The sequence below is a fragment of the Notolepis coatsorum genome (assembly GCF_963971535.1).
Source record: "Notolepis coatsorum genome assembly, chromosome: 6".
NCBI lineage: Eukaryota > Metazoa > Chordata > Actinopteri > Aulopiformes > Paralepididae > Notolepis > Notolepis coatsorum.
The window spans coordinates 188,881,064-188,900,408 of NC_140170.1; the positions used below are offsets into that span (position 1 = coordinate 188,881,064).

Genomic DNA, 19,345 nt, shown 5'->3' on the forward strand with positions numbered 1-19,345 from the left:
GCCCCTAATTGCTACTGTATAAGAATGTAACAATTCAACATATGCAAATCATTGTAGCCAAGTAAGTATTCCACATCGGTATTCAACTCGTAATGTTCATAGTTCATGTAATCCAATGGAAATGTGTATCAGTCTATTCAGCTTCCAATAGAAGACAGATCTTTGTGATCGGTCGCTCCAGGATGTTGTACTTGGTCCGGACTTTCACAGACCGCACAAGTCCATGTCTGTCGGGGAAAGGTTTGCAGTACCTTGCCCAACAGCCAGGATCCACAAGGTGCATTAGAGTCCGCTACCATGATGACGTCTCCTGCGACAAAGTTCCTCTTGTCCTTTGGCCACCATTGTCTCTTTGTCTTTTCTTCGCTGGCATCCCTCTTGTCCGACAGCTCCTGTTTCTTTTCCTGATTAGAGTCAACTGACATTGTCTTTACATTCCTTTTGTTCCTTGTGTGTGTGTGTGTGTGTGTAGCATCCAGAGTCTCTTATCTTTGTTGTGTTTCTCCAGGGAGTCTTTCCTTTCTTTAGCCATGTCAGATATGCCCTTTTCCTCCTTCTTCTCTTTATGGTCTTTCTCTTTTGTTTTTTCTGTTGGGAAGTGGTCCAGTTCATCCTGATCAGGTGTTGAGTCTTTCCTATGGGAGTCAGAGACGCCTGGAGAATCACTTAACTTAGCTACACAGCGTTTGTGGGATTTGTATTCCTTGTACTCCTTCACAGGACCGTCCCAACTGTCGACCCCATAGAGGGAGGAATCGGAGGAGAGGTCTGAGGCCCACCTGTCGTGGTGGTCATCGGAGGCACTGAGCTTGGTATCTTCCATGTTCAGGAAACGGTTGTTGACGTCGTAACCTTCATGTTTCGGCTCCTCCTTTGGTGCCTTTTCATTTTTAGATTTCTCCTTCTCCTCCCTGGTGTTCTTCTCCTTGTCCACCTGCAGATGTTTCTCCTCTTTCTGTTAACTTTTCCTGTCAGCCTTTGAGGAGGACTTCTCCTTGGACCTTTTCTCCTTTTTGTGAGCCTTCGGTTTCTCCTTGGGCTTGTCTTTCTCTTTGAGGGTCCTTTCCTTCTCAGCTTTTACAGGTTTCGCCCTCTTCTCCTTGGTGGATTCTTTAGCTTTCTTAATTTTCTCCTCCTTCGCCGTTCTCTGCAGCTCTTTCCCAGAAGACCAGTCCTCGTCCTCAGGTTTTATTTTTGAAAGCCGCTCCTTTGAATGATCTTTCTGAGAAATGGAGATGCGGTTGGCTGTGACTGTGGGGCAGCTAATCCCACTCTCATTGCCTGCTCTCAATGGTCCGTTGACAACCCATCCCAAAAGGGTTCTAACAGCGTAAGGTCCTCTACTCCTGCTGTTTATCACCTCCCATGGCTCCATTGCTTCTGGAGTGTTCGTTCCAATTAACAGCTCCACATCAGCATCGATAGTAGGAATGTCTACAGTGTTCAAGTATGGCCAAGCACACAAGTCTTCCTGTCGTGGGATGTTATTGCGAGTCACAGGCATCTTATGTTGTGTGTACACATCAGGCAACTCGATGTAGGCGTCACCATTTAGTGCAGCGACCTCTAGTCCTGAGATGACATGACTGTTGACAAAGCTCTCTTGGTTCATTGTTTTCATTAGGAATCTAGTGTTCCTTCCTCTCACATTTAGCTTCCTCATCAGTTGCTCAGAGCAGAAAGTGGATGAACTGCCGAGATCTAGGAATGCATACGTTTTTAAGATTGTGCTGCCTTTCTTTGCCTTGATCTTTACATGCACAATAGACAAAACGCAATCCTGTGCTCCGGCCCCTATATGGCCACAAGTCTTGGGAATGGTGACTTGACTTATTCTGTTTTCATCTTGTGTGTCATCTTGTCGTGATTTTATTTCTTTCCATTCCCTTTCATGGATATGGAGAATGGTAGGGTGTCTCAGGTTACATATCCTGCAAGACAGCTTGCTGTGGCACTGTGAACTTATGTGCCCGACAGATTAGGGCTGGGCGATATGGCCAAAAACGTTATCGCGATAAAATTATAAAACTATTTTCATATAACTCGATATCGATAATTATCGTCGATATAATGTCTGTCAAGTTTAATTAACTTCTTATGCCCGCCGCCGATGGACGGGCTATTAATAGACTTGTTTTGCTGCTGCGAATGTCTCGAGAGTCGAGTTGATGTCGTCATCAGTCCGCGCATGTTAGCAGTTAGCCAGAGCAATCGGAGTATCTCATGACAATGTACTAAATATGACCCTAAAATACTCTGTTCCGCCCCAATACATTGCAACGACGTCCACCGTATACCCCACACTACTATAACAGTTACCCTCAGAATTCAAAACACACACCAACTCGGCAGGTAAACTGTAAAATAACGCCGTGCAAGCTAATTATCCTAGCCAGCCTCGATTCCAAGCGGAGTATTCCATGACAATGTACTAAATATGACCATAAAATACTCTGTTCCGCCCCAATACATTGCAACGACGTCCACCGTATACCCCACACTACTATAACAGTTACCCTCAGAATTCAAAACACACACCAACTCGGCAGGTAAACTGTAAAATAGCGCCGTGCAAGCTAATTATCCTAGCCAGCCTCGATTCCAAGCGGAGTATTCCATGACAATGTACTAAATATGACCATAAAATACTCTGTTCCGCCCCAATACATTGCAACGGCGTCCACCGTATACCCCACACTACTATAACAGTTACCCTCAGAATTCAAAACACACACCAACTCGGCAGGTAAACTATAAAATGGCGCTGTGCAAGCTAATTAGCCTAGCCAGCCTTGTTGACTACTGGAGTCCTACCGCCGGGTCTCTTTCCGGGTCTCCTTCCGCTGTCGGCCATCTCCTTCACTGATTGGTTGTTAGTGCGTGTGCTCATATCCAAGCTTGGAAAATCGATATATCGAAACTTTGCGACCACGTTTCATGTTTATTTCGAGGAAATAATTGATTGCGATAGTTATCGTTATCGTTTTATCGCCCAGCCCTACGACAGATAGACATCCAAAGCAAGCACCCTTCCTTTTTAGAAAGTAAATTTTTTCACAATGCTGCTTCTTCTCCATCTTAGGGCATTCACACAGCAGACAGGATCCTCTTGTTGGTTTATCAGGTAAGTCTCTCTCTTCTTGATTTTCAGACTCAACAGATGCCACAGATGTAGCAAAACTGCTTCCTTTCTCCTGTATGCGTCCCTGTGATGCTTTATTTCCAATCTTCAATTTTGACATTGAGACAACAGTGTCTTGAATGTCCCCATATAGTGGATCAGATGCAATAGACACTTGTCTTTCAATGAAATTAACAACATCACTGAAACCTGCTTGACGATGATGTCTCTCCTGATGCTCAAAAGCAATGTTTCTCCATCTGTCTCCGAGTTTGTATGGTAACTTCATGATTATTGCCCGTAGGTTTGATGGCATATTCATCTCGGACTTATAGCTGATGTCCTCCATAGCATTACAGCAGATGCGTAGGAATAATGAAAATGCTTGTAAAGCCTTGATATCCTCTGATTTCACAGGTGCCCATCCAAATGCTCTCTCCATATATGCAGTGGCTATTTTCTGCTCATTTCCAAAACGTTCATGTAGAAGCATTCTGGCCTTTTGATACCCCCTGTCAGATGGCATATGTTGACAGCTCTTCACCAGCTCTCTAGGTTGCTCTCGAGTGTACTGCTCCAGGTAGTACAGGCAGTCCACACTGCTAGCAGCCTTTCCTTCCACTCCATGTTCAAAAGCTCTAACAAATGTGTTGTATTCAAAAGGGTTTCCATCAAAGACTGGTATGTCCCTGGGGGGTAGTGATAGGGAAGATTGCTGTTGCACAAGTAATGCTGTGATGTCATTTTGCTTCTGCATGATTGTGAAAATATTGCCTTGGTCCTCACTGTTTTGGATGGATTGCTGTGGTGGTTATACAGCGTGATGTAGATATTGAGATCTTTGTGGCATGCTTGCACTGAGATTTGGAGCATACAGTTTTGTTTTGGTTCCTTGAAACATGGTTTCCTTGTGCCGTGCCCCTGTTCCTATTGGCATTGTGGCTGTAGTAGTACTGAACTGATTGTATGGGTTCTGATGTGATAGAGTTGGTTTTGCAGGTTTGCTGCCTCCTGTTGGTAGAAGTCTGTATTGACATATTGAATCCATTGGCTGTGCATCAATTGCCATTGCAGTTTTACTCCCTCCTGTTGGTGGATGATTGACATGATAGTTTGACGTTGGTGGAATGAATTGCACAGCAGAGGGGTTGAAAGCAGGTTTTCCTTTTGACACATATGAGTTCATTCCATCTGTGACTCTACTTCCAATGTCCGACCCTCTGTTCCTGAGGACAGTCACCTTAGCTGTCTGAGCAGCAATTTGACTTTGTACTTTAAGCAATTGCTTTCTTTTCCTTATTTGTGCCTCCTGGGCTTCCAGCTCATGACTTTCCTTTAAAGCCGTCTCCATTACCAGGAGTGCAGCCACTTCGGCCTGTGCCAGGATAGATGCAGAAATATTTGAAGACATTGAGTGTCTAGTAGAGCTACCACGTGACATATTTGATTTACCACCCGTATTAGAAACACTGTCATGTGGCCCAATACTATCCACCTCCTCATTTCCATTTGACACAGCATTGAAATTTGAACCATCATTATCCAGAACCTCATTTGCATGTGACACAGCATTGTTATTTGGACCATCCACAACCTCAGTTGCATTGGGCACACCACTGATTTCATCATCATCATCATCATCATCATCAACGTGTGTGGGCGTGCATTGCTCCCTGTTTGCAAGCACCCATTTTTCCATTTTGTCAATGATCTGATTAGCATTGTGCATGTGACCTTGAAACCATTCCGTTTGTTTGGACATTTCATGATCAGGCAATAAAGGCTTTAATGATTCATGCAACCATGTAGTTTCACCAGTGTTGGGCAAGTTACTTTTAAAAAGTAACTAGTTACAGTTACTAGTTACTTCTTCCAAAAAGTAACTAAATTACTTACTCGGTTACAAATTATAAAAGTAACTAGTTACTTCAGAAAGTAACTATTGCGTTACTTTCAAGTACATTTTTTACATAAACAACATACACAAATCTAAACAATTTTAATGTTGCTGTGGGACAAAGTGAGACTAGCCTCCAATCAAATGGCACGTATATGTAGATATTATAATTACTATGTTTATATAGTGGATCATACAAATACAAACGCAATAGATTAGGGGTGTAACGGTACACAGAAGCCACGGTTCGGTACGTACCTCGGTATTGGGGGTTCGGTACGAGTTCGGTACAACAGAAAACAAATATTTATAATAATTATTATTAATATAATAAAAATGTTAACTTTTTTTTAATATATTATATTTATGATCATTATTATAATAATTATTATTAAATAGAATAATTTTCTAGGCTTGCCATGGGATACTGGTGTCATTCTGTGTTCAGGCATCCAGAGTAAATTAATTGCCTACTGCCCCTTTAACAACTTATAGGCTTGGTAAGTTTCACTTTCCCTTCTAGAGAGGATTTAACTGCACGAGACTAAATACTAGAGAACAGATGACATATTACAACAATGGCAGAGGATTATTTGGATTTAACTGGAGAGGAGCTCAGATGATCGGTCCGAAAAAGTATGTTTATTTTTTTTATTTGATCAGCGTTAGTCCAGCGGGGAGAATGTTGTTGTTTGTTGGCGACGTGCGTGTGTGTGTGTGTCGGCGATGCGCGGCGTGTGTGTGTGTGTTGGCGATACACGGCGTGTGTGTGTTGGCACAGAGATCTGTCTGATGAGAAAAAACTGCTTCAATCATAGTAACGTGTGGCATTTTTTGGCAGTAACTGTAACGGCGTTATTAAGATTGGAAGAGTAATCCGTTAGATTACTCGTTACTGAAAAAACTAACGCCGTTATTCCCATCACTGAGTTTCACCATACAATTTCCACAACATGTCATGCTTGATTTGCATCACAGAAATGTTTTCATTTGAACCCATCATTTGATCCAATTCCTTAGCCATTTTACATAATTGTTTCAGTCCAGAATTCCTTTCTTTATGCAATAACATGATTTTTGTCTCCAAAGCTTTATATGTGGGTTTAGAAAGCCTTTTGCCAAGTGCATTCTCTGTTTCATTTTGATTGACAGCTGCATCCATTTCAACGTTTATTTCCTGATTCCCCACGTTACTCATCTTTATAATATCAAGCAACCGGCGGAGGCTTTACTTAGAATTCCTATTGGGATTTGCCTGTATCCCGTTGCGTGAAGCCACTCCTTCCACAACTTTATTTCATTCATTCAAGAATCCGTCTCACCGTAGCTTCTTTGATGTGTCAATCCGTGTTGCGCTGCGGGCTGTTGTACCGTGGTTTGAATCGGCAGAAACGGCAATGAATGGGGCGCTGTCCCTTGACTCCTTCCGTGTCCATCAGTCTTCAAAACTATTTTGTTTGGAAGCTAGTTTTTTAACTTGTAAGGGCAACCGAACAAGAAAAAGATGCCAGTGAGGGAATATGGTACGAAGCTCTTTTCAACGTGTGGTGCTTGTTGATAATAAATGATGTCTTCTCGTTGAGTGCATTTAAGAGTTTTATTTTTGCTTGCATAGTGGAAAAGACTAAGCATAACATGCGGGCATGTTCTGAGAGGATCCAGCGGGGAGATGTTCAAGAAGGTGGTGATGGGGAAGGTGGATGGAAAGAGAGGAAGTGGAAGACCAAGAAGAGGCTGGGTGGACGACGTCTGTGATTGGAGTGGAGTGAGAGGCGGAGTCACAGAGTTGGAGAGAAGAAGTGGGGACAGAATGGGTTGGAGAGTGATGGGCAACCTTCGGAACGAAGAAGCCACCTAATGATGATGACGTAAACTCTGTGTTTAAACTGTAACTTAAACAAACGATTAGTGCTACAAAGTAAACCTGAAAAGTAACTCAAAATAACTGAAAACAAACAAACATGCACGATTAAAAAAATGTGTGGCTTCCCTGTGATGATTACCCAATTCCCTCCCGCTGCACACCTGTGAACACTTACATATAGGCTGTGCCTGAGAACATCTGAGCCCCGCCTCCTATGCCCACTGCCCAGCTAAAGGCCTAAAAAAAATAATGGTTTGTTTCCGGTTGCCGACCGACCCTGCCGATTTAGCTGCGACCCAATATATTTTATGAGTTTTGAATTCTTTAAATTTTTAATTTATTTTTTAAAAATATATATATATATATATTTTTTTTTAATAAAGTCATAGACATTTTAGTCAAACCTTTAGTATTATGGATATTAAACATGCTGGCAGAGTACATGCATCCATGTTGTTGTGGACATTTTAATTAAATAAAGAAATTCCCTATCCATAGTCGCCGTGGGAAAGAATTAAATAAAAAATTAAATAAAATAAATTCCCTACCTACCCATGGCCTTAACTGACAACCAACAGGAAACAAACAATATTTGTTGTTATGCCTTAGTCAACACCTTCACAATAACACAGTGCCTTCATTCAATAAAGTAACTGCAGAAAGATCATTAAATTGGCTACAACAGTACCGTTACACCCCTAATCAAAACCAATTGCTTTTAGCTTGTCAATCAGAATGGAGTGATTGACGGTGTCGAAAGCCTTTTGGAGGTCCAGCATGACCATGCCGCAGTATTTGCCCGCGTCCACCTCTTGTTTGATGTTGTCGTTCAAATAGAGAAGGCATGTGTCAGTGGAGTGGGATGTTTTGAAGCCAGATTGGAATTCGTAGATTAGCTTTTTAGCTTGTTGGAGTCGACTAGATAGCCTCTATTGCAGGGGGGGCCAACCCGCGGCTCGCTTTTTTTTGGTATGTCACTCATTCCATAAGGACGTAGAATAAACATTTAAAAAAAAAAATAGTGTCTGTTACTAGGCTTGAGTAAATTGTAATGACCCAAAGGAGAATATCAATTCTATTTAAAAAATTTTTTTTATCTTTGACTGTGAATAACACCATGCAAACATTTACCAGACCTGAAAAATCTAAGCAAATGAATAAAGGGAAGATTATTAAACAGAAGGTTTTGTAGATACAGTACTGAATTCTGCCATCTTTTTTATAATGTAAATTTCTCCACCATTTTTCATCGTATTGCAACAGTTTTTTGCAAGACGTTCACAGAAAGGTAGAGAAACTAACTGCGTTCTGTTTTATTGCAATAACGTTCAGGTTTATGGGAGATAATCCCAAAAAATAAGAGAAATAAAAAAGTAAATCCAGAAGTCAGATGATTGACGGGGGCTGGTGTGAGCTGGGTAGGGTAGTTTTTCGAAATTCGAAAGCCCTGAGTCTCTTCCTTTAAAAGACTACACTCACTTTTGGATGTGCCACTTCCTCCTGTCAATATGCGCCGGTTTCCGACTCAATGCCCTGAGATTTCTATAATCTTATATTTCACTAATAACAGTTAAAATCATTGGTAAACAAACGTAATGCTGAAAATATACACTTTTACTGTATATCTCGGGCTTAAGAGGTTAACTATGTGAGACCCAAAAAGACATTAGCAACTTCAGAGGCCAGAGGGTGGGACATACAAACACATTTACTATCAAATAGCATTGTGAGGCTGAACAACAGGACCAATTGACTATACATGTGCTTACATTTTTTTAAATAAACATTCTTTTTTTTAAATGGCTAAAAGTGATTTTGTAATTTTGCAACTGTGGGTCTCACAGGGTACCTTTAACCCTGTGAGGCCCAAATAAAAAAGACATTAGCAACTTCAGAGGGTGAGACCTATAAAGGGTGCCGTGACTGAAAAACAAGTTGAGAAACACTGGTATATGGTGTGGCTCTTAGTCTCTGACTGGTTGGCCACCACTGCTCTATTGTCTCACATTTTGTGTCCATGGTATTGTCTCATTCTCTTCCAAATGAAATATCTTCATCTCAAGTACGACAATTACCTGTAGATGTCCACAGCAGTCTTTACATGGCGACATATCCGTGGGCTAATGTCCACTTATGGGGCTAGACGGCTAAGCTAGTTATAGCTACGCCAAGTTAAACTAGGCTAAAAAATGCTTGGTGACGTTCGACAGAATAAGACAAAATAAGTTAAAAGTTCCAGAGAGGTGTCTATGTTAACTATAAGCTAGTGTAGCGAGTCTTAAACTTTAAAGTACATTAAAGCAGCAGTTGAGCAGCATTTGTGTAGCTTTTATGTAAAAGAAATAACAGGAGCAGTAGTGGAAATTATGGAAATTAATATTGGATTGTGAAAAAAAAAACGCCCTGGCTGTCTTCCTCTGGTGGGTCTACTAGTTCTGGCTTATTTGATTTTGCCATACTATGAGGCTATGCTAAATTACAGGTAATCTTTCTGTGGTGTGTGTGGGCTGAACAAACAACATCCGACCCTTTGAGCAAGTTATATTTTGGGGGGGGGGGGTTCAAATTTAGTTTGGAATTATGTTCCGCAGGTGTGTTCCATTAGTGCATAAATTAGCGTTGTATTCCTTCGTTATGTTTGAACAAGATTATTAGCCCTGTCCGCAGTTAAGCTTGTATTGCCAAATGTAGATGATGAATAAATAATTCAATAAATTGTGAATACATTAATTAATAATAAAGTTATTATTAATAAAACGTTGAAGCTTAGGCACGATGACAACGCGCACTGACACTCTGCACTCGGCTCTCCCCTCCCCCCTCCCGTTCGTGTCCCTAAAACAAAACCATGAATGAATTATATGTTTATATGAATTATAAGCATTACATCACGCGCAGGAATGTGTTATACTGATTAGATCACGTCTAGGGGTGGTTGTTAGGCCCGACGCGCAGCAGAGGGTCGTTAGACCCCCCTAGGTGTGATCTAATCAGTATAACACATGACTTCAAGTGATGTAATGCTTTTATACAATGGCCCAATTCACCCAACCTTATTGCTATACAATAAACACACAGTAATTGAAGCATAATGGAGATTTATTCACAACCATCCACAATGGGTCATGACCAACCAATTACATAATCCAATGTGTAAACAACTAACATATTCCAGTTGACTGTATCTTTAATTATTCGTTACGAATATATCCATACTTCCATTGTGTCCGGGGGCATTAAAAAAAATTAAAGTGCGATTTTCTTTTGTTTCACAATGGGTCATGACAAACCAATTACATAATCCAAAATATGTGTAACGAACTAACATATTCCAGTTGACTATCTTTTTTGGAGGATTCGTTCAAAATATATTCATACTTCCATTTGTCTGTCTATTCATTCAGTCTCATTCAGAAAAAAAATTGTTATTCGGTTGCGGGAGGGATCTGGGGTCACGTGGAGTGTTATTATAATAATTATAATATCTTAAATTTATATAGCGCCTTTCAGGAGACCCAAGGCGCTTAACAGCTAAGGGAGGGGGACAGGGAACAACGTAACAACAAAATATTAATCAAAAGGAAAGAGAAAGAAAGAAAACGAAAGAAAAATGGGAAATCATGTGCAAATTTGGTGAAAAGGTGGGTTTTTTTTGAGTGCAGGGAAATACCACTACGGATGTTTGGAGGAAGTGAGTTCCAGAGGGTGGGTGCGGCCACAGAGAAGGCTCTGGGACCAACAGTCCGCATGTTGGTGGTGGGGATGGAGAGGAGACCCGACGAAATAACGTCTAACTTGACTTGTTTCAGCCAATCGGAATCAAGATATTTGCATGCCATTGTATAATTGTAACACAGCAGGGTCATTACAATTTTACAGTTTTCTTTAGTTTTCTTGTTCGCCCAATAATGGTAACCAATGAAAAGACACACACGCGTGAACACACACGATAACCTTCTCCTGTGGACTTTCTCACAGCTGAAAAAAGCACTACATACTTTTCGGACTGATCATCTGAGCTCCTCTCCAGTTGAGCTGCTACAGTGTTTAAATCCAAAATATTGATAAATCCTCTGCCATTGTTGTGTAACATGTCATCTGTTCTAGTCTTCTTCAGTCTCGGCTTCACCTCAAGTTAAATCCTCTCTACAAGTGAAACTGAAACTAAGCTGGTGCATAAGTTGTTAAGGGGCCAGTAGGCAATTAATTTACTCAGTGGATGCCTGAACACAGAATGACACCAGTATCACTGACTACCATGGCAAGCCTATAGAATATTATTCTATTTAATAATAATAATTATTATTATAATAAATGTGTAATAATAATTATAAATATTATTTTCCTGTTGTACGGAACTCGTACCAAACCATGACCCCAATACCGAGGTACGTACCGAACCGTGGCTTCTGTGTACCTTCACACCCCTAGTCGTAGGTGAAGAGGTATTCAGTACATGGTTCTGACTCTGTAGATACAGTACTGAATTCTCCCATCCGGACCAATGCAATTTGAAATATTATTATAGAATATAAAATAGCAGGCTTATAAATTACCTTATTATAGCCAATTTGCACATTTATATATATATATTAGGGATGTCCGATATTATCGGCCGATATCGGCATTAACATGTGATATTGGAAAATATCGGGATCGGTTTTCAATTTTTTTTTTTTTTTTTTTTTTTTTTTACATTTCTATAACCTTTATTTACCCAGGCAAGCAAGTAAGAACAAATTCTGATTTTATTTATTGTCAAAAGTATGCATAATGTTGTGTTAATTCCACAACAAGATATATGTAATTTAGTATCACCAGGCGTGCATAAGAACAGATAATGAAATCGACTGTCAACACAATCATAAAATTTGCTGATGACACAGTAGTGGTGGGCCTGATCTCTGCCAACGACGAGAGGGCCTACCTGGAAGAGGTAGAGAATCTGTCACAGTGGTGTCAAGAGAACTGCCTCTCCCTGAACGTCAGCAAAACAAAAGAGATGATTGTGGACTTCAGGAGGTTGGGGGTCAAGGACTACAGCCCCCTCAGCATCGACGGGGCACCGGTTGAGAGAGTGAACAGTTTTCCAGTACCTCGGAGCCCACATATCCGAGGACTTGACATGGACCACACACATTGACAGTGTTGTGAAGAAGGCACGACAACGCCTCTACTTCCTCAAGCGCCTAAGGAAGTTCCAAGTCAGTCAGAAGATCCTTAGGAACTTCTACTCATGTACAATAGAGAGCATCCTGACTGGCAACATCACCTCCTGGTTTGGGAATAGCACTGCACAAGACCGTAGCAGACTACAAAGAGTGACACGTTCAGCCGAACGCACAATTGGAGGGGGGCTTCCCACCCTCCAGAACATTTACAACAAGCGGTGCAGGGGGAAGGCTAAGAGAATCATCAAGGACTCCAGCCACCCGAACAACTGCCTCTTTGAACTGCTGCGGTCAGGCAAGCGATACCGGAGTCTTAAGGCGAGCACAGAAAGACTCAGAAGAAGCTTCTATCCCCAGGCCATCAGACTGCTAAACGAACAATAAACACTATGCAACAACCATCAAATGCACACAGCACACACACCCACACGCACACACTCACTTAAACAAACACACTGCAGCACCCACTCTCCACACTTTAGATCACACAAACACACTTTATATTTATTGATAAAGGATTTGTACTACAACTCGTACACCTACTGTAAATTGCACCTCATCCCATTTCTGCCTTGCACTATATAGTATTGTATATTAGTACACTGCATAGTATTGTATATTATTATGGTAACTCAGTTACGTCTATTCTGCATCGAACATTGTACATATGTCTATACTGAACACTGTGACCTCATTTTTTTTACTTCTAATTTACATGCTATACTATGTTATTTTATTTCATACTTATCTTGTCTTGCACAGTCTCTGGAGCGTAACAGTAAGAAGCATTTTGTATAAAAGTATTCTGTACTTCTGTATGACAACTATTAAAGAAACTTGAAACTTGTACTTTTTTATTTTCACCACGTGCAACCGTTTTGAAACTAATTTCAGATCTAATTGTTGCAATATAGTCAAGTTAGGCCGCGCTCACAAGTTCTCACACTGGGTGCTGTAATCCCATAAAGTTCAGTATATCAAAAAGCAGGGTAGCCGGACCAGCACTCACAGGTTCAATGTTTTTTAATGGCAGCCTGAATAAAAATCAGACATGTTTCGGACAATGTCCTTCTTCAGTGATATGGCTAGCCAAATCACTGAAGAAGGACATTGTCCAAAACATGTCTGCTTTTTATTCAGGCTGCCATTAAAAAAACATTGAACCTGTGAGTGCTGGTCCGGCTACCCTGCTTTTTGATATACAGATCTAATTGTTGCTGCATGCTAACAATAGGGAAGAGAAACTAACTGCGTTTCAATATTTGTCAAAAACTTTACCTTTTGTGGTAGAATTATCTTGAATAATAAGTTATTGAAATAATTCATACAGAACTCTGAACCTTGAACCCCATAGAACTTTACAGGAAGTGTAGTTTTGAAAAATTCCAACGTAGATCCATAGCTCTGGATGTCTGCTACAAAATGGCAGCAAAAAAACTACAATTCCCATGATTCAAGGTTTTACAAAATGGTCGCCTCACGGAATATACAGACATTTCCAAGAGGAAAATCTATCTAATACACACTTTAACCTATTCCTAAACTAACATATTGATGATAATAACATTCTAAATGCTGTTGTGACATGGTTATGATGTTTATACGGACCGCACTTGCGGAAGAGGTTAACCATAGCCATGATGTAACCACTCCTGCTCCAGAAACTGTTGTCTAACTGGTGCTTGAAACAAAGTGGTTTAAGTCTAGAACTGTAGACCACTCTGGACTACACTGTGTTCTTAAACTATACAACCTAGCTATGTATCATTATAAACCTCTTACATGGAAATTAAAGCTGAATGAAATCACCAAATCTCTCCTTCCTCTGACACTCTTCTCCATCCAGATAGCTGTCCTGTCAGGCCTGGGAAGAAACCAAGAGGCTTGGATGGAAGAAAAGGTCTCTGCTGTGACCAGTGTGGAAAAAGCTACAGTTCAAAGATGAATCGCAATAAACACCAACGCATTCACACAGGAAAGAAACTCTACTCCTGTGACCAGTGTGGAAAGGGCTTTAATCGACTCGATAGTCTGCAAACACACCAGAGAATTCACACAGGAGAGAAGCCCTCCTTTTGTGACCAGTGTGGACAGGGCTTTACTCAGCAACAGCATCTGAAAAAACACCAGAGAATTCACACAGGAGAGAAACCCTACTCCTGTGACCAGTGTGAGAAGAGCTTTAGTGATCTGTCTAATCTGCAAACACACCAGAGAATTCACACAGGAGAGAAGCCCTACTCCTGTGACCAGTGTGAGAAGAGCTTTAGTCGACTCGATAGTCTGCAAACACACCAGAGAATTCACACAGGATGGAAGCCCTACTTTTGCGACCAGTGTGAGAAGAGCTTTAGTCGACTGAGTAATCTGAAAACACACCAGATAATTCACACAGGATGGAAGCCCTACTTTTGTGACCAGTGTGGGAAGAGCTTTAGTCATCTGATTAATCTGCAAAGACACCAGAGAATTCACACAGGAGAGAAGCCCTACTCCTGTGACCAGTGTGGACAGGGCTTTAGTCTGCAACATAATCTGAAAACACACCAGATAATTCACACAGGAGAGAAACCCTACTCCTGTGACCAGTGTGACAAGAGTTTTAGTCGTCTGAATAATCTGCAAAGACACCAGATAATTCACACAAGAGTCAAGCCCTACTCCTGTGACCAGTGTGGACAGGGCTTTAGTCTGCAACAGAATCTGAAAACACACCAGAGAATTCACACAGGAGAGAAACCCTACTCCTGTGACCAGTGTGACGAGAGCTTTACTCAGCAACAGCATCTGAAAACACACCAGAGAATTCACACAGGAGAGAAACCCTACTCCTGTGACAAGTGTGAGAAGAGCTTTAATCGACTCGATAGTCTGCAAACACACCAGAGAATTCACACAGGAGAGAAGCCCTACTCCTGTGACCAGTGTGGACAGGGCTTTACTCAGCAACAGCATCTGAAAATACACCAGAGAATTCACACAGAAGAGAAGCCCTACTCCTGTGACCAGTGTGAGGAGAGCTTTAGTCGACTGTCTCGTCTTAAATCACACCAGATAATTCACAGAGGAGAGAAGCCACATCATTGTGGTTTGTGTGATAAGAGTTTCAGGACATTAGCATATTTCAGAAAACATGAGAAAATTCACCAGGGAGAGAAGATTCAGGGAAATGTCAAACCGGTCGCTCCTTTTGAACCAAGTAGCGTTCTTTGTAGTGTAGCTATTTTTAGACTCAAGTAGTGATGTAGCGTGAACAAACGCTATACGCTACTGCCCGGAGAAACTGGACTGCTAAATAAAGATTAAAGATCTAGCGTTGATGCTATTCAATGCTATCAACAGCTAAATAGCTAACCAACGAAATACAATGACAGTCAGTACCCAACTAACGTACAGCCCTGCCCTACAGCTCTAGCCAGTGTTGGAAGAGTTCCACTCATAATGAATGTGTGACCCAGTGTTAAACGCTTCAATACGCCATTACAGCTATCGGTCCATCAACAATCATAAGAACGATGGTGGTAGTAATATTTGACCGTTCTTTTGAAATGGAAAAACGACCACCAAGAGCTTTTGACCTGCACAGAAGCCTCTGAGAGAGAAGCAGTACTAGCATAGACACGGTTTTCATTGACCACAACAGTTGTGTTTCTGTCGCTCTGAGGAGTGAGACAGACAGTATGGATGTTCCTGGGACAATATGTCATTGGTATAAAAGTGAACAACACACATTGTTCTAGTGTTTTCAATACTGGGATCATAGGAACTTTCTGACCTCAGTATTGGGTGACCAGCCAAAAGCCAAGCTTGTTAACAAACATGTGGTGTACACACTGGAGGGGAAAACTGCTTCTGGTATGGACTTTTATATTTGTATGCGGACACTAGTCACGTATTGAACTAATGTCACATATTGTCAACATTCCTAGTAGCACATGTTTTTTTTTTTACATTTACAATAAGTGTTTCTTTTAGAGTAATGTTCCATGTATTGTCTTTCTTTCTCTAGATCAGTGGTTCTCAAACTGTGGTACGCGTACCACTAGTGGTACTTGGTGGTACTGCTGGTGGTACTTGAAAACATTTACAAAAAAGCAATTATTTCTTTTTTTTGCAGTCAGGCCACTGAACTTAGAAGCAGGCCAGGCCAGTGTTTCTGGTTGCGGCTGGGCAATAGTTAGATAACCTAAGTGGGGAACAACCAGGAGATCACTGTGACAGAGAGTAATGAAGTCTAAACAGTCATAAATCTTTAATTCAACTTCAGCCCTGATCATAACCATTTATCTTTTTTGATTTTCTGTAATGTCAGATAAAGAATGAAATACTCCCACTTTTCTGAAAAGAGTTGGTGTTAAATCTGACATTACAAAAAAATCCATCAAAATCTGTGTTGCTGCTAATCATTGACACATGCCTAGCCTGTAATAATCCCCCCCAGAAAAATGTACTTTGCATTTGATATATTGAAATTTTTAGTTTTTAGAAAATCTTCTGCTATTTACTAGAAACACCTCTTTATGTTTGAAAATCTGGTTTTAAGTTTTTTACTGCAGCCTAGTTGATTATTGAGTAATTTACAAAGTTCACAGGGTTTATTTTTGTTTTCCTCAGTTTTGTCATTGATTAAATTCTTTTTTGCAGTTTTGGTCATGGAGTTTACATAATTTCTTAGTCTGTTTCTTTCCAGTTGAGTTCAGTCACGTGGGCTTGGAGTTCACTGCTCAAGCTTTTCGTAAGCTTTGACTGACTTTTACGACGTATTATATTTGCTATGTTTAAATATCAACATTATCTGGCCATCCTCAGTAAATACTGTCAAGTCAAACTAGATCTCCCAACCTCCTGAACCCACACATGACCCAGTCATGGCACCCCCCCTCCCTCTCTCACACACACATGGGGACGTATTTATGTATGTGTAGCAGTCTGGAAAATATGGTATATTATTCAGAACTGCTGACTGTGTCTTATATCCCTTTTGTACACAAAGACATTCTAACTAGTGTCATTCATATTCACACGAACAATGACACAAGCGTCCCCTTCTGAAGAGCATTGGAATATGGATTATAAATGACAGTACTGAATCATATTCTACAATGCATCTCCCCTTGTGACTGGCAGGCGGGACCAGCAGGGGGCGGTAGCAGGCAGAGAGTGGCGGAGAGAGTTGGGAGATGATAAAGGGAGGAGTCCAGCGGAAGTCGTTCTCTTCGGCAGTGAACTTGACAACGAGTAGTCACGGCTAACGGGGGCTCTGGATAGCCCGTAGCTGACGTTATGCCAGAGGGCTCCGTGAGAGGACAACGGGTGATAACCAGTACTGGCTAGTGGACACGATATCCTAGCAGTACCAGCGGTATTATATGAACAATAAGTGCAGAGCCAGGCACTAGCAATCGAGTTACAGTAGTTACAGTGTGCGGTATAGGTAACGTGCGGTTAAACAATTATCCAAGTCGTTAACTACCGAGTTATAGTAGTTACAGGGTGCGGTATAGAGTGCGCACCAGGACGAGCATGGGCCAACAACCATTCTGCTCCGGCTGACTTCGACCAGACCTGCAACCGGCTCCCTGCATTCAGCCTGCCCCGGAGGACTTCCCTCAGACCTGCACCAGGCTGCCTGCAGGACACGGGAGTCCTTTTCCCCCAGCAGAGGTCGTCATCGCCCAGCTCAAGCTCAGCCAGCACTGCCTCTCTGCTACAGCTCCGCCTGCTGGTGTACGCGCCGAGAGTGTTCGACGCCATCTTGCCTCACGGACAACAGTGGCGCGGCGAGGCGGCCATGTTAGATGAGTATAAACAAGCGTCTATGCTCCGGAGCTTTACACCGTATACAGTGTGGTGCTGCCCGCGGGCGAAGTTAACGTTGCTAACCACAGTTCATAAGGGGAACCCCAGACAATACATGCCGGCATTAGAATAGGACTTTTGCAAGGTATTTTGTGGGCTCACTCTTTTATTTCATTCCTTTTCTTTGAGCGTGATAAGGTGCGTATTTCATAATATTTCCCGTTCAGTGAATCCCTTTTATTCTCCTTCCCTATGCTCCCTCTTCCTTCCCCATATTACCAACCGGGAACAGTATAAGAGTAATTCCTTAGAGAAGGTAAATACTGTGTTCCGCCCAGACGTGGGCAGCACTTAGTCTGGGTACCTTGAGAGCACTTGGTGCCTGGGTGTAATACGATCATTGATTTATGCCAGTGTAATCATTGTGTGGATACCCATGGTGCAGTAATCACCAGACGTAGCATTGTTGTAACTAGGCAGAGTTACAATACATCCATCCAGAACGGGAGCACTGTGTGCGTGTCTTTTATTAATCCTAACCCTAATCCTAACCCTTTGATACGGGTAATATATTTATCATTAACCCCTTCCTATTCTACCTTCCATTTCCATTGTAAGGTTTCTGGTGTTACTGAGGGAGGGTACTGCTTGCGGGGGGAACCAAGTTATTTCTTTACCATCCAGTCATTAGGTGTGGGAGGGCTAAACAGACAATTGTGGAGGGTGAGGGTGTGTTGGGGAGTACTGCGGACTACTCCAGAGAGAGGGAGGAAGGCCAGAGTACCGGACCAGGTTTGTAAACCCTGGGCCTCATACACCCCCACTGCCAGCCTCCAGTTGACGCTCCGGACCCCAAAGACGGAGGTGCAGCTGGCCAGAGTGCTACTGTGTCTCGCTACCTAGTGACCGCGCACCACAGTTCCCACGAAGCAGGGATAATCCACCCTGCTACATATGGTTTAAGTGTTAAGTTGGGAATGTATTTATGTATGGTTTAAGTGTTAAGTTGGGAATGTATTTATGTATGGTTTAAGTGTTAAGTTGGGAATGTATTTATGTATGGTTTAAGTGTTTACTTTAAAGTATGTTACATTCACTAGCCCTCACTAGCCCACATTTAAAGTAGTCACAAGAGAGTAATTATCTTTGTACATTACATAGATTTTAGAGTGGTATGATGCATAATTGGTAGAGTAAGTTAATTAACTTTAAACTTCCAATGTGTATTTTATTTCCTGTATTTTTCTGTGTTTTGTTCTAAAGGTTTTTTACCTAAATTGCTAATTGCCAAATGCAAATAGTAGAACCATATAAAGACCATCTACTGGCAAAAAATGGCTGAAGTAGGAAGGAATGCAAAAAACCTTTGAATATCAATAAATGGAGAAAGAAGGTCATTCTTGACTCTGGTTCTTGAGTGAAATCCAGTTAACCCTTCGGGTGAGCAAGCAAACACCCTTACAAGTTGGGGATAGAGCACAAGGTCAATATTC

The 19,345-nt window shown here is 41.6% G+C and overlaps 1 protein-coding gene across 3 annotated transcripts in view; it reads left to right on the plus strand.

Annotated features, from left to right (window-relative positions):
* LOC311230137 (uncharacterized protein) overlaps positions 1 to 18,333 on the plus strand; it is a 30,014-nt gene extending 11,681 nt beyond the window's left edge. For 2 of the 3 annotated variants that reach the window (XM_084316314.1, XM_084316315.1), the window contains exon 3: positions 13,900 to 18,333. In XM_084316314.1, the coding sequence (XP_084172440.1) occupies positions 13,995 to 15,293 (1,299 nt within the window). In that variant the 5' untranslated portion in view covers positions 13,900 to 13,994 and the 3' untranslated portion in view covers positions 15,294 to 18,333. Of the gene's footprint in view, positions 1 to 3,082; positions 3,125 to 13,899 lie in introns of all 3 variants that reach the window. The other variant, XM_084316313.1, reaches the window with a different exon arrangement.
* The last annotated feature ends 1,012 nt before the right edge of the window (positions 18,334 to 19,345 follow it).